General features: G+C 41.7%; 2 protein-coding genes across 2 annotated transcripts in view; one reads left to right on the plus strand and one right to left on the minus strand.

The window, feature by feature from the left end:
* The window catches only part of DOCK7 (dedicator of cytokinesis 7), an 82,729-nt gene that overhangs the window by 19,023 nt on the left and 48,451 nt on the right, over nt 1–15,255 (plus strand). The gene's annotated exons all lie outside the window — the stretch shown is intronic.
* Nucleotides 119–9,192, minus strand: ANGPTL3 (angiopoietin-like 3). The gene is made up of 7 exons (XM_010022570.1): nt 8,630–9,192; nt 7,515–7,625; nt 6,593–6,710; nt 5,735–5,845; nt 3,964–4,059; nt 1,863–2,135; nt 119–435 (listed from the first exon to the last, which is right to left on the minus strand). The coding sequence occupies exons 1-7, from the start codon at nt 9,125–9,127 to the stop codon at nt 233–235; spliced, it is 1,410 nt and encodes a 469-aa protein (XP_010020872.1). The 5' UTR covers nt 9,128–9,192; the 3' UTR covers nt 119–232.

Genomic DNA, 15,255 nt, shown 5'->3' on the forward strand with positions numbered 1-15,255 from the left:
CCCAGGCATTAGAGTTTCATCCTTGGGGGGTAAAAGCTCCATGAAAGTTACAGCACATTGACCCTGGGGCTAGAGTGAATGGGAATACTCACCAAACCTACTGTAAGACCATCACAAATGCCTCAGGTTTATGTATTGGAGAATACACCATACAGCGTATGGATTTAGACATGCATCTGCTATTAAACATGAACTCCTTTGATGTAGTAATGTTCAGTGTGTACGTTCTGAATTAAATGACATTGGGTTGAGCAAAGTCAAAACTTTTTAGATCTGTTGGGTGTATCATTATTTTGGTTGACTTGAGCAAGTAGTATCTTCCTTTCTTAGGTTTCCAGTATAAGCCTTTCCTTCTGTCTAGTCTTCCTCTTGACCTCGGTGTGACATATTTCCCATTCAGATTGGTTTCCTCACATTCACTGTGCCACCAGCCTCCTAAAGAAGAACATTGTAATGTCAGTTACTGTCAGTGGTGCTCTGACACATTGCCCTCAGCTCCTGTTTCAACATGAAAAGTGACAATTACTCACTATTCCCAAATGAAGTGGTTCTGTAGCTCTACCCACTTACACTTGCAAGTTGAGGGCCAACACAAAGATCTCGTGCTCCCCGGTGTTGCTTGCTTCACATCAAAGTAGTGGTGCAAAGAAAACTGCACACACAAATGCTGCCACTGAATTGGGACACTTAGGAAGTTAGCTCCACACTTCCTGTTCCATGTGACTCTCTACAACTGACTTTCTGATCTGCTAGTATTTCTCTCAGGTACAAATAGTTAAATCTCTGCATCTGCAAGAGGCTGAAGAGCCTTAAGTAAGCAAATTCTCTTTTTTATTGGCTGGTGTCCTTAATCACAAGCCCAGTTCTGCTTGCAAAGGACTGGCAGCAGCTCTGTGTTCAGAATGAAAGTTTAGCACTTTGGAAGTCATTGGCCATCTGGTTTATGGTCACTAAAGCCAAGTAACGCTCTCAGCATTGTTTCAGACATTAACAGTTTTCAAGCTTAGAGTGATGTACAGAATGTTTGTTGCATGAAGCAGATGTCTGGAGGGCAGTTCTGTATCCTCTGGTTTAATCATTTAATTGGTTTTTCAATTGTTTGCTTTTTGCTGTAAGCTGGCAAGGCATAAAAGCTTCAGAAAATCAAAGAATTAGGACTCCTTTTACCAAATTAGCTTTAATTAGTCTTCAGCCTTGCATCTCTCTTGCTCTTTTGAGGGTGATTATACTCGGTCTACTTGACAAACAGCTAAAATCTACCTTTGAGTGGAAACTCATCATAGAACCCTAGAATGGTTTGGGTTGGAAGTCATCCTAAAGCTCATCCAGTTCCAAACCCCTGCCACAGGCAGGACACCTTCCACTGGACCAGGTTGCTCCAAGCCCCATCTAACCATCATTTATAACTTTTGGGTTATAGTTGAAATTGAGTTAAGAGTCAAGTTTGTCTTCTGTTTTTATTGCAAGGAGGGATAAACCAATCCAACCTAGGGTTGCCATACCAGACCAGGCATCAGAGGAAGAACTGCTCTTTGCTTCATAGCTCGGAATCTCATCCTGGGGTTTTATTTCAACCTGTGCTGCTAGTTCTGTTTCTGATGTTGGTCCTTTGCACATCCTCACTATGCTGTAGTTTTACCTATCTATAAAATAGAAAGATGATGCCTCATTGTAGGGCCCTGCCATCTGCCAACAAACAACATCTTTTGCCCTTTCCTGCAAGTGGAAAGGTGCTGCTACCCTTTCTTTTCTGTATTTAAAGCCAGGCTGGTATCAGTACCTACCCACTAAAGCTTTCTACCCTCTACCATCCTTCATGTAACAAAGCCACTCCCATGTTAATATACCCAGCATACTGATACCTAGGTAGTTCTCTGGGCAGTTGAAGTTATTCGTGATGTCCACTTCATGGTCCGCAGTTGAGAACCGCAGTTCTGTCTGCTCCGGCAAGGCATTGGGGATGCTCCCGAACATCCGTGAAAGCTGGAGGGTGTAGTCTGTTTCGGGGCCTCCCAAGCTGAATGCATACTCGATGTAACGCTTATTATCTTTCCAGTCCTGCAGCTCAATCCGTAAGATGTAGTCTCCTTGTTTAGTAATGGAATAGGTCTTGTTGAGGCCGAGCCAGAATTCCTCTGCAAAGTTGTAAATAGATGGTGTTAGTATGGAAGGAGGCATGAACACACCATGGTGTTCAGATTGCTAACCCATACTTCAGCTCATTCACCTTTAAAATATCAGTATTTGGAAATACGTGTTCAAATAAGCTGTGAATGTCAGAATCAAGAGATGTCAAGAGGGGAGGATAAGGGGACAGAAGTCACCGCGCAGAGTCGGGGGGAAGGGGTTACGTGTTAAACTTTCCCTAAACCCCCATATTGCTCACGCTGCTATTGAATTTGTTTTTACAGATAACCTGTGGGTAGTATGTGTGAAAATGTAGTATTTAAAAGGATTTATTCATTGCTTTAATTAAATCAATAATTTGAGTCTTGGGGACTGTTGATCTTTCCAGAGGTCTCCTGCTACATTCTTTCTGTTTACTTCTTCTTAATTGCACACCAGTGATCAATAAAGGGAAGAGATATAAATGAAGTGGAGCTTCTCTCTTAACTTTTCCACCTCTTGTGAAACTCTAGGACGGAGCTCAAGACAATTAAAACGTGTAATTGCAACTGTGTGACGAATGAAGGAAATGACATACATAAAACCTAATTGCAATTGTTGTAGTTCTTAAGGAAGGAGCTGCAGAACTGAACTGAGGTTTCAATACCCTTGTGTATGAAGTGAATTTAACTTGAGCATTTTCCTTTTGCTAGAATTCTTGATAATTGGTGTAATTAGTTTCATAAATTATATTCATTAAGTAGCTTATTATCAGTGCTGCTGGTATCAGCGCACAATAGGTAATTGCCACATGTAGAAGTAGTGTAGCTGAATGTGAGTGCTGTACGTACAGGTGGCATTTAAAGCAGTAGAAGACAAGATGGTTGGGTAAAATACTCCCACAATTAACAGGTAAGGAGCAGTAGCCTGTTACATTTTATCACCTCAGAATATGCAGCACAGAACTGAGTAGGACATAGCTGAGAGTGATGACACTGAAAAGATGTGGCTTCATGTTGGTGTAGTGTGTGGGAATCGGAGACCAATCGAGGAGCAACTGTAGCATTCAATGTGATCAGACAAACTACGCGGGTGAAAGTCTCCCTCAGTTGTGAGCTACCGTCCCAAAATGTGGGAAAGGTTGAGATACAGCAGCTCTTTATTGTAAAAGAGATGGAAGTGAGTCAGTATTGCTGCCCACACTGGCGAGGTTTTGATCTGTGCTGTGCCTAGGAGGTCAAACTGTTTTCTAAACAAAAGCAGACTCAATGTGTGAGAAAAGTAGGGAAAATATTCTGGACAGGGAGGCTCTTGGGCAGCAGTTGGTGCTGCAGATTCTTTGGAGTTGATGATTAACAGGGGAACATGGGTGTTTCCTCACCCTATCCTGCCACAGAGGGGATTGGCCACTGCACAGAGTACACCAGCGGTGTTCGTGCAGGGGAGCACACACAGTTTTAGGTGCACTTGAGGTTGAAAAAGTTGGTGTGGTGATTTTAGGGGAAGCAGGATTGCCAAAAGGTTGAGAGAAGGTAGTAACAGCAACTTGCTGAGGTTTTGCATTTGTCTAGAGGCTTTGGGAAGTGCTTTTATAAGTAGTAAAATCTCAATAATTAAAATAGCATTTAGAGCATTCTGGCTTTGATTCGGGAAAAGTTTCTGAACACTTTTGGAGGTGTGTCTTTGAGAATGTTACTGAGTTTCATTTTCTAGTAAGCACTTTTTGGTGTTCAGATTAGGTAAACTGTTCAGGTTTGGTGTTTGGTTTTGTCCGTTTTCATGTGAACACCTTTCAGTAACAAGATTCAGCTTCTCAAATCGACTGATAAAAAGACACCATAAAAAAGGCATTTTTACCATTGAGGTCACCAAAGCCGCTTATGTAGGCATCCCAGGTTTGGTTGAAATCTAGTGATCCATCCACTCTCTTCTGGATTACAGTCCAGGCACTGCCTGCAAATGAGAAGGGGAGATAAGTCCCAAGCCTGGCTTAAGTGTTTAAAGCATTAGAGAGTAGGTGGAAAGTAACTGAGAGCATCAGTCGCTGACCTACAGACTGCACTGCTGGGGCTGCCCTTGCACGAGCAAGCTCCCTACCAGGGAAGCAGCAGCTGCGTTTGCATTGGAGGTGGCTGTGTATGAATCCCTCCTAACTCTTCATTTTGCAACAGACATGAGTGCATGTACTGAGCTACGCAGCCTTTTGGCTGTAGAGAGAGCAGATGTTTGACTTGCAGAATCATGGAACCATAGAATGGTTTGGGTTGGAAAGGACCTTAAAGCTCATCCAGTCCCAACCCCCTGCCATGGGCAAGGACACCTTCCACTAGACCAGGTAGCTCCAAGCCCCATCCAACCTGGCCTTGGCCTTATTAACTGTCCATGAGTGTGCTCTTGGGTGCTCCGATTTTGAGATAGGATGAATTAGCTTAAATCTTCATGAAAGAAATTCAAGTGGGCACAGCTGAGCAGAACATGTGGCTGTTGGAGCCCCTCTGGAGTCCTCTGCCACACTCATGGTAACTCAGCTCACTGGACTGACCTTGTTAAGCTGCCTTAACTGGGTTCCATTTGTTTATGAGGGCTCAGAAACACAGACATAGAGAGAATGATAAAAAAAGAGATTGAAAAGTTCCAGACATCTGATCAGATTGTCAGACTCTCTATACTAATAGTGCTTGGCTGCTGGGAAGGCAACTCCACAGAAGGCAGGAAGTGTTGGAGGCTGTGTCCACCCTGGGTTTACAGCAGGGTCTTTCTCCTAACCGGGTCATTACACTTTAGTTTTACCAGTTTCAACAAATGTAATCAAAGGAGCTTTTTGCACAGGGCAATCCCATGCTATTCTGTTTACACATCCAAACATATCACATGGCTCTGCTATGGTTGCATCAGCATGTTCCCAGGCTCTCCAGGTAGCCGTGGACAAGGGACCATGCAGGGAAGCTGAGCAGGACACGCACAGAGCAGCACTGTGTGGTGCTGCATTGCAGGGTGAAAAAAACAGGGACCAGTGAACTGGCCAAGTGATGTGTTATCTCTGAGTAGTGGCAAAAGTAACAGAGAAATGGGTTTCTTACAAAGATAGAGCTTGGGTGGGTGCTCTGCCTTCTGGTCCATGACAATTCTGGATATATGTGATACATAGATACTGACTCACCCAAACATGATACAGGAATCCTGTATCAAGGACTCACCTCTTCAGTATGGTATATCTTAAGTCTTATGCAATGAGCTTTGTTAATGAAACATTGTTAATGAAAATTTTACTAAGGTATTTACTATTTACTGTTTGCTCTTATTTGGAAATCTATTCGTGGTTGTAATATAATGGTATTTATAATTGCCATTTTCGTTTCTATAGCTAAAGGGGCTTGGGGTTTTTAAACATACTTAATTTGTATCACGATTGAAAGTCCTTCCCTCATAAACAAGAGGTGAGTAAAGAATGAAAGGAGTGTTAAGGAGACTTCAGGAGAGGTCAGAGCACAGACAGGCCAGCCAGAGAAGTCAGGAGGATACATGACTTGTGATAAGTTTTTGTGTACATTGGGATGAGACACAGTTTTTTGGTTTATAAGAAACTACTTATGTGAAAATTAGACTATTTCTAGCACAGGTGTCTTACCAAATTTCATTTCACAGTAGACATCAAAAGCTTCTGAGCCATGGGGCTTAATAGTGTAGACACCACTGGACCGTGTGCCGCTGTTAAAAAGAGCAGTGCAGTCAGAAGCACCTAGGAAAGCAAAGAGAAGACAATCACAAATCTTGGTTTGGATGTGGGAAGTTTTCATCCAAGTTTGTAACTCGAATATCTATATGGGATAGAGCCAAAGCAAAACCTTGAACTGGTAATTTCATTTTACAGTAAATGTCACGAAATGGACAAACTGCTTTGGGTTTGGTGATACAGCTGCCAAGTTGTGGTAGGTTGGACATACATTAGGCAAGGTTTCAATTTAGACAATTCTGGAAAGTTTGTAAGGCCTAGGACTAGACTCTGGCAAATGGACTTTCCTACCCCTTGTAATGTTCCCAATAAATACCATTCCCATTGCTGCAGTTTGAAATGCCTTTCAACTTCAAAGAAAGCTCTTCCAAATCTTGTAATTAGCCACTGAGAAGTAAATTAGCTCTCTGTTCATGCTTTCCAAGACAGACATTGGCAGTGCCAGAAGTGACTTTAAAAAGATGATCACAGCATGTGTTTACAGGAGGTGAATGGAGGAGGAGGATTGAAGACAGGATTACCGCATTACTGGATGTTATTCCATGTCACCCCAGAGATATACGTGTATACTGGGGTTAAGCAGATGATGGCATTTTTTCCAAAACAGGAACTCTAGCTCCTTCCCACAGCATTGTATATACCTTAAGTCTTTTGCTTTTAGTCTTTGACTATTAAAAACCAAGACAGGATGTTCACAGAGCATGCTGTGAATGCAGTGTGTTGCATAGTCACGTCTAAGAGAGAAGATCTCACCATCAGATCTGTATGTTACAGCCGTGGTGTTGTGCACAGGGAAAGGAATGTCCTCTGGTTCTGTTTTCTCCTCCATAAAGTCGTTCTCTGCGAGTTCCTGGAGCTCAATGTGGTTTAGCTGAAAGAGCCATAATTACAGGCTGTTAATTTCCCAGGGCTCTGAAATGATGAGATTCATGTATCAAGCCAAACAATGTCCTGCAGAGAGTAATTTTCCTTGTGAATGTAATCCTTCAGAACACCTAATTTACAACATAAAAATAACTTTAGGACCACACTTGTGGATTTCAGTCACACGAATGTCACTGCTCAAACAGGGTAGGATTCATGAGGAAAGTAAATGACCCGTTCTCATGAGGTGCCTCTTAATGGGCAAACAGGTTTAACTTATTTCCTCAGGTGACATCACTTAGACAAATAATACCAACATCTAAGGAGCACAGAACCCATAGTTCCTTAGGCTGAAATGCATTTTCCTTTTATAGCCTCCTCTCAGGAATAAATTAAATATGAGCATGTCAGTTATACCCAGTGTTACAGTGACACATGTTGAACTGCAGAACGTGGCTCCCTATTTCGAGTGGAAAAGAAGTAATAAGTAGAAAGTAGTGATATGGTGGATAATAAGAGATAAAAAAGAGGGTTAACAGTCAGAAAATACAGCAGCCTGGTGTTGACAGGCAGTATTTCAAAGTTGTGTTCTTGGTCATCATGTGCCCTGGCCGTAGTCCCCTGCCTGGCAGCGCAGCAGTCTCTCACCCAAAAAGGTACCTGTGTGTGGCCAAAATTGCTTATGCCCTCCTCTACACCTCCAGATGAACAAGAGGTATGGCTGACCAGAATGAATGGTGAGGCCATTGACTCCTTCAGTGTTAGGAGAGATGACAAATTCTGAAAAGAGACATACAGATGGTTCTGGTACCTTGTCCTCCAGCTCCAGTATTTGGTTGTGCTGTCTGTCGAGTTCTATGTGCTGGTCCTCGACAACTTTGAGAAGCTGCTTGATGTCGTTGTCCTGCTGCTCCACGAAAGCCTGAAGACAGGAGGGAAAGGAGGAAGGTTGTGGTTAGGACCTTCGTACTGGTGCTGCCTCCAAAACTCTTGTCATGGGACTAGTTTTGAGAGGCACAAACCATATAACGTTGCCTTTCCTTTTCCAAAGGGTTGCCTGCTTGACCTCTAAAGGGCTTAATTTCTTTGCCTCCAAAGCAAACACCCATTTTTTAAGAGAAACTACTGGCAGCTTTGTAGAGCTTCATTATTATTGCTTTTTTCCTTCAATTTTCATGTCCAGAACAATTGTGTTCTATGAAGTTGGCCCTTGATTCAAGCTAGATGTATGCCACTGATCAAAAAAGGGAACAATTCCTAGCATTTAAGGTGTTAGCCTGGGATATGTGAGATCTGGATTCATCTTTCTGCTTTGACACAAATGTCCAGTATTTGTTCACACAAGTTGCTTAGCCTTTTATACTTCTGCAAAATACAGTTAATACTTCCTTTTCCTACCTAAATACTTATACCTACCTAAATACTTGCATCTATTGACATTAAGCCTGCTAGCACTTGGCAGGTTCTTTGGTCCTGGAAGTCATAAAGATACTATAGGTGTCCTTTAAAGGTTTAAACTTCCTGCTTTTATACTGAGCAGACAGTTCCTAGTGCTTTGATTTGTAATGAGATGATGACATACAAACCTATGGGCTTGGTAATCACATCATTTTCCTGATTGCAAAAAAAATTTTTATCACTATTATTACAGGATTTCTTAAAAGTTATTTGCAAAAAATACTGAAAAAGATACAGAGACCTTTAATTTCACAGTTTTCCCACTGTGGAGTTTTACTGCAAAATAAACAGTATGTCAGGTTAAGACACTGATTCTTATAAAATTATTGCAGTGATTTATTTCTCAAAATACACAGTAGTACTACAGTGAAGAGGAAGATAAAACATGAGCTTCTATTGCATAACTCCCACTAATAGCATTAGTTTACTTTGGCTTTGGGTGTCAGGGGCTTTCACAACTCTACTTACTTTGAGTGAAGAAATTTCTTCTCTCTCTTCCATTGAAGGCTGGGTAATGGCCAGTTTAGTGACTTTGTCTTCCAGTCCCCATACTTTCTCTTGCAGCTGGATTTTGTTTTGTATGAGGTCTTCAATCTTTGAATTCATCTCCCGTGAAAGATTCTTTATCTCTTCATTGTTGATTTGCAGTCTGGCTGTAGTTTGTCTGAGCTGTTCTTCTTCTTCTTTGATTTCACTGGTTTGCAGTGAGAGCTCATAAAAGGACCTATCAAAAATGTAAAGTTTCTCAAAGATGTCATTCATCTGCCCCTTTGTCTTATGGACAAAGTCTTTAAGACCGTGCCCAAGCTGGAGGAGTCCATTGGCTAAGATTCGAACATCATCTAACATGGCAAATCTTGATCTTGTCTCTGGAGATAAAGCAGGATCAAAGGAGGAAAAATCCTTTTCAGCTCCAGCTGAAAGAGCAAGTGGGGCAATGAATAGAAAGACCAGAATGATGTTCATGTTTTCGGCTCCTGATACTCTTCGGTTTTCAGGATGCAGAGACTTTTCCTGCTTAGAGTTTTTGCTGTGTGACTGTTCTGTGTTGAAGAATTTGATCTATTTATACAACTGTTCATTTTAGAAGAGGTAAACCAATGGGTTGATCATTAAACTGTGTGTATTTAAACGAATGTAACCCCTCTCGAATGTAATTTGGTATCTGGGAAGATAAAACTGAGAGACAGGCACATTGCTGATTATGGTGGCTTTGAACTTTTCCATCTACCAGACCTTCTGTTATAAAATGTTATTGATGACATAGTGTTTTTCACACAATGCTTTTTGATAGATTTTTAATAGATTTTAAAAGCTTTTTAATAGATTAATTTTGGGTCATAATCTTGATAAGGGCCTAAACTGCTGCTTGTTTGTGTTGTGTGATTTGTTTTATTGCCTTGAGAGCATAAAAGAATTTACCATACTTAGGAGCACTGGATGCTCTATTTCAGGTTGTGCAGCTCCTTGATAAACTGTGGAAGGGCAAAATATTCCCAGATGATTCACACAACTTGATTCTCATCTTGTGCCATTTTCTGATGTAACTCATTGTGCTGCAGTGGATTTACTTGTCATCTAGTTCAGATTAAGTGAGAAAGAGGGAATTAGGTCCAGAGATTGCCTGGATGTGATTCTACTGTGTTAAGGTTTGTGCAGTAATTTACACCATATAAAACTTATTTTTTAAGAGCTGCTTTCCAGAGGTGGGTGAGATAAATAATACCTCACATTTCTCACCTTACCATTCTTCTTACTGTTTAAGATTCACACTACATAAAGCAAGTCCACAAGTAATCTGAAGTCAGTGTTTTGTTCTGCAGTGGGTCTCTGCATGGAAGCATGTATGTTTTTCAAGCAGCATTGCAGTATGAATGAAAAGTAGTTTTCTTTCCAGAATCACTCATAGCAATCCAAAAAACCAAAATCAATCCCTGCATAATAAAGTGTGTGCTTTGGAGAGTTTTCAGGGTTTTGCTAGATTCCTTTATAGTTAGTAATTCTTCCCCTGGACTTGATGTACATATGCATGTATGGTATAGAAGCATCAAGAGAAAAATAGTTGAAGTTGTTATAATGTGTGACAAAGGGTTGATAATATGCAGGTAACATCCCCATCCGTAATTAAATGGCATGAAAGTACTTTAGATTTCTAGTTATTGGTGGAGAATATTTTGTACCAGGATGATTAGTATCAGACTTAGTGAAGTATCTGCACAAAGCATGGAAAAACACCAGGAGAGTGTAGCACATCGGGCCCTGTACTAGGGAGGATAGAGATTCATTCAAAGACAATCTGCTGGCACAGACTGGAAGCAAATGTGGGAATTGTCTTTCAATACAAGTAGTAATCACTCTTCTATACCAGGGAGCAGCACTGCATTTTCATAACCTAAAGGTGCAGCTCTGCCCCATAAAATGATGCAGTAATTTCTCACCTTGCAAGGTGTTCCACTGCAGCAGGCATTCTTAAAGGTCCTTGTACCCTGCTGAGGCCAAGTACCAAGAGTTGTCTTGTAGGGAATAAACTTGTGAAGGCAAAGGGATAAGGAAGATTTTCCTTTTCTGTTCTGTTTCAGAATTCACAGCATCATAAAGGCTGTGACCAATCAGGAATTGTCTCTCAAGCATAACTCTAAAACACTTGAGCAAAGCAGAAAGTGCTGATTCCAAAGTCCCTGAACACCGAGAGTTTTGAGGATTCTGGCCTGAGATCCCAGCTCTGGCACCGTGCAATGAGTCGGAATGGGAAGGCAAGGACAGATCTGTGCCGTGCTGCATGGGGCTGCCAGGGACCAGAGCAGCCTTTGCCTCAGTTGATTTGCAGCTTGTTGTTAACCAGCTCTTCAGCTAGTTTAGCTGGGCAGTCCTTTTGCCCTTCAGGACAGACTGAAGATTGATGAAGAGGCCCAAGACACATGCAGGCACATTCAGATACTGCAGTGCTCACCTAGTTCTGTTCAATTCCCTGCAGCCTGGATTAGATCAGGTCAGAAACGTGCACATGTGAGATACAGAAAGAGTGGCTCTTCCCAACTAAATGCCTGTCTGATTCTCTGCTGATGACTCTTGTAAAGCCACAGTTCACTGAGGCTGGCCTGTATCTGTCGGCAGAACAAGAGGTAGAGAAGAGTTGTTTGCTTAATGACTCATTTGAGCCTGGAAAGCTATAGGCAAACAAGGAGTTTGATTATGGTCTGTTCGTTATAGTACCTATACATCCATTTGCTGATCATCTATTTTGCACTGAATATTTGGTTCAGTGGTGAAATCATGGTAGACCCTTCATTTCTAAAGTAGCATGAGGATGCCAAGAGGTGAACTAAGTGCTGAGACTTCTTGAGCAGTGGGAGCAGAGAAATGAGAGGGAATTCAGACTGTGCATGTGTTTCTTCTCTGATGCTTAGAGATACAGCAGCCCACAGCCACCAGTGACTGTGCTGGAGATTCTCACAGGTTGAAAGTTGTGCACTTACCTGTGTTACTCTGGGTTGGGAGTTTAGGTTCAGGATTATTATGGTTGATACTGCTTATCCAGTGGCTAAGTATTATGTTGATTTTGGCCAGTAAGGAGTCTGCTGTATTCCTAAATCAGGTGCTTCTCAGCAGTATTGAGTGTGGCTGGGTAGGTGTGTCATCAAGTGGAGCAAAGCAGAACTATTCTAGTGATGCAGTTGGGAAGCTCAGTCTGCACAGAGACATAGAATTGAGCAGGGACTTCTGCTAAAATGAAACTGAGCTTTATCTTTCTGTTTCTGCTCTTTTATCAGCACTTTATTTTAACTCCACATGCAGAAGCCTGGTAAGTAGGGCTCAAATGGTAACCATTGTATTAATTCTTAATTTTATTGTGATAATGGGTGTTTATCATAATTAATTCTTGTATCTGCATGGCACAGGGCTTTATTCCAGAGATCTACCTTTGACACCATTGATTGCTTTCACTAGAGATGTTCAGTGGAAGGCTATCATGCCCTGTTAAAGCACACGTTTTCTTTCAGATGAGTTTCTAAAGAAACTCATCAAATAAGTATTTACTCAACCTACTAAAAATCCATTAGAAAAAGCATTAGAACAATTAGGGTTGTTCATGGGACACTGATCATTCTGCAGGGTTTGCACTGAGTCGTCTTTCCTGCAGCCTGTTCTCATTTGGTCAATGATGTCAATGGGGACGTATGAAGAGCTGTTCAGATGAGTGAAAGATAAAGGCATGTGCAGGATCTGAACAGCACTTGTGGCACTTATATTGTAGCTTTGTGGGAAGTTGTAAGGGTTCTTAACACTTCAACTCGGAAAGGTTTGATAGTTTTTGGTTTCAATGGTAGACCAAGATACATAATACCTGATAACCCTATTAAACACTTGCAGTGATTAAAAATGAAAGCTAAGCAATAAGCTTGTGCTTTTGAAGGATTTGTGTTTTCTGTAGGGAACCTCATTCTGGTTTCACTTGTAGAGATGAAGTTTAGGTATATTTTTTATTTGGCCCTGGCACTACTCTGTAATAGGGAACAACATCCAGCCTCTGGTATTTGACCCAGGGATCTTGGGCTGCAAAACTTGAAGAACTGGTTGCAACGTTAGAACTAAGCGTAGGCTTTCTGCAGTCCACTTCAAAGTGTTTGAGTGGCTTTAGTTTTGCAGGATTTCAAATGAATAAATTTCTGTTGTTTTAGCTATTTCTTGTATTTCCATGTTAATGCCGGTGCCAATAAAGTCAGGCAGTGAGAAGCTCACCCTTAGATGTCACAGCAGTCACAGAGCCTATAAGCAAAGCAGGACACAAGAAAGCAGAGGGGAGAAAACCTTCTGCTATGATTAAACCATAAGATTCAGGGGCTCTAGAAACCCTAAGAGAGGATCCTGCCTCTGAGTGCTGTTAGCCCAGTCAAGAGAAGATGTATGTAACAAACATGATCCTGAAGATCTTTCATGCACTTGGGTGACCCAGATTAAATGGGCTTTAAATGATTTTTATAGTAGGAATAAAGCAAAGAAAAAGGTCTCTGGGTTTTACTTGGAAAGGAAAATTTTCATAATAGTTAGACATTTCCCCCAAGAATTAGGATCAGCTCTTAATGTTTTAACACCTTTATGAAGGAGTCTGCAAAATGGCTGCAATCACGTTATATAAATATTTAGAGGAAGACCTGGTGCCATTATTTCCATGGCTTGGGAAGCCTTTGCACTTTAGCAATTCATTTTATGGAAGTAAAAGTACTTTTGAGATCTGTCTGAGATAATAGGATAAGCTTTGCATACACTTTGCATAGCATTTTAATAAAAGCTCCAGACACAAGTCCTTGGGTTTAAAGCTTCTGGCTGAAACTTTAATAGATAGAAATCTGTGAATCTGTATCATCAACATGTAGCTGTTACCTGGAAGCATAAGGACTAGTGGTCCTTTAGGTGAATTGGTGTATGCCTAGCATGGTTGTTGGCTCTGCAGTGGTGTTGTCGTGGTCAATCCCTTCTCCTCCCATTATCCCTTCCATAGAGGATTAAACATTGATATGAGACCTCCCCTTGGTGGCTGGCTTATCAGAAAGTTGCTCTCTCCTCTTGCTTCCTACTGCTTGTGTGTAACACACATCTGGGGCTGTCTTCCCTTGATTTCTGAAGACAACATTCAGAGCCATACCAGTTACTTTGCCTTAATAAGCCCAGCAGCTTTGATGCCTACATCTCACCCATGCAGGGAGGCAGCTTCTACCTTCACTTTGCACAGAAGCCTTGTTTCACTTTTTTCAGAGGATGGTGGTTCTAGGGCATCCTCTGGTCCTGTTGTTTGTGCACACAAGTAGTAAGATGAGAACTTGAGATAAAATGAATGGTAGGAGGGTAACAGAGGAGAAACTGAGAAGTCAGCCTCCCAGACTGGCCATTAGACAGGGGCATCAAGAGATAAATTGAGAGATTTATGGTGTTCCTATCAGTTTTTCAGCTGTCAGTCTCTTTCCATGGCTCCTGTAGCTGTGCTTATGGTAGATAGGAAGATCTGTGGCTTATATCTATGTATGGTAAGGTAAAATAGGATTTTGTATTTGGGGTCACTTTCTGCTTTGCAAGCTAGGGTATTTTTATTCCTTTCTATATGTAAATATTCCACAAAAGGAAGATGCCTGTGATAGAAAATCCCCTGGAGAGAAGCTGCCTGGACAGCATCCAGCTCTGCCCTGTGTTACAGTGGGACCTGTGCATCTGAACGTCCTATAAGCAGCATGAGCTTCTTCCTAATGAGATGTTCTCTGAGACTTTCACATGACAAAGGCTTGAAGGGCAGTGGATGAGGGAAACAACCCCCATTCCTCCGGAGCTTGCTGTTATGAATGCAGCTAAAGCCCTGCCTGACATGTAACATCACCTGTAATGTCTGCTTATAGGTCTCTTTCTAGAGTGGCAGCACATTGGTGAAATGCCTCCTTTGCTCCCAGCAGCCCAGTCCTAGCAGGAGAGGTGGTAGGAGAACTGCAAGCTTGGTTTAGGTTCATCTCTGCTATTCAGCATAAATCAGTCCTAAGACTGCCTTTAATATAGTGATCGTGTAGCCTGGCTTCACAAATACATTAAATCCTTCTCTTAAGCACTAATAATACTTAATAAAAGTTTTATGAGCAATGTACATTTTAGAGTAAATTTTCATATCCATTTTCATTTTAAAAAGAACATCAAGGAGCAAATGTATTCATGCCAGAACAAAGTAATTTAGTAGAGTCACAAAAACAGCACAGGCCCCCTCTGAAATAGAAAGAGAGCGTTGATTAGGCAAAGCGACCAGTAGGGATGGGATTCAAGATTTAATTCACCATGAAGGACTTGAAAGGGAAGAAATTCCCACATGCCAGCTAAGCATATTCCTATGCCCAGAGGGGTGGAAAAGAGCCTGGCTTTATAAGGTGGTCCTGTACAGCCGTCTGGAGCTATACAGCTGGACTGCTCTGTGTAGGTGCTGACCTTTCTCTTGAGAGACTCTTAGAGAATTCCCTAGGACCAGCATTGTCATAGAATCCCAGAGTGGTTTGTGTTGGAAGGGAGCTTAATGCTCATACAGCTCCAACCCCTGCCACAGGCAGGGGCACACTCCACTCGAG

The sequence above is a fragment of the Nestor notabilis genome, unplaced genomic scaffold, assembly GCF_000696875.1.
Source record: "Nestor notabilis isolate BGI_N333 unplaced genomic scaffold, ASM69687v1 scaffold809, whole genome shotgun sequence".
Taxonomy (NCBI): domain Eukaryota; kingdom Metazoa; phylum Chordata; class Aves; order Psittaciformes; family Psittacidae; genus Nestor; species Nestor notabilis.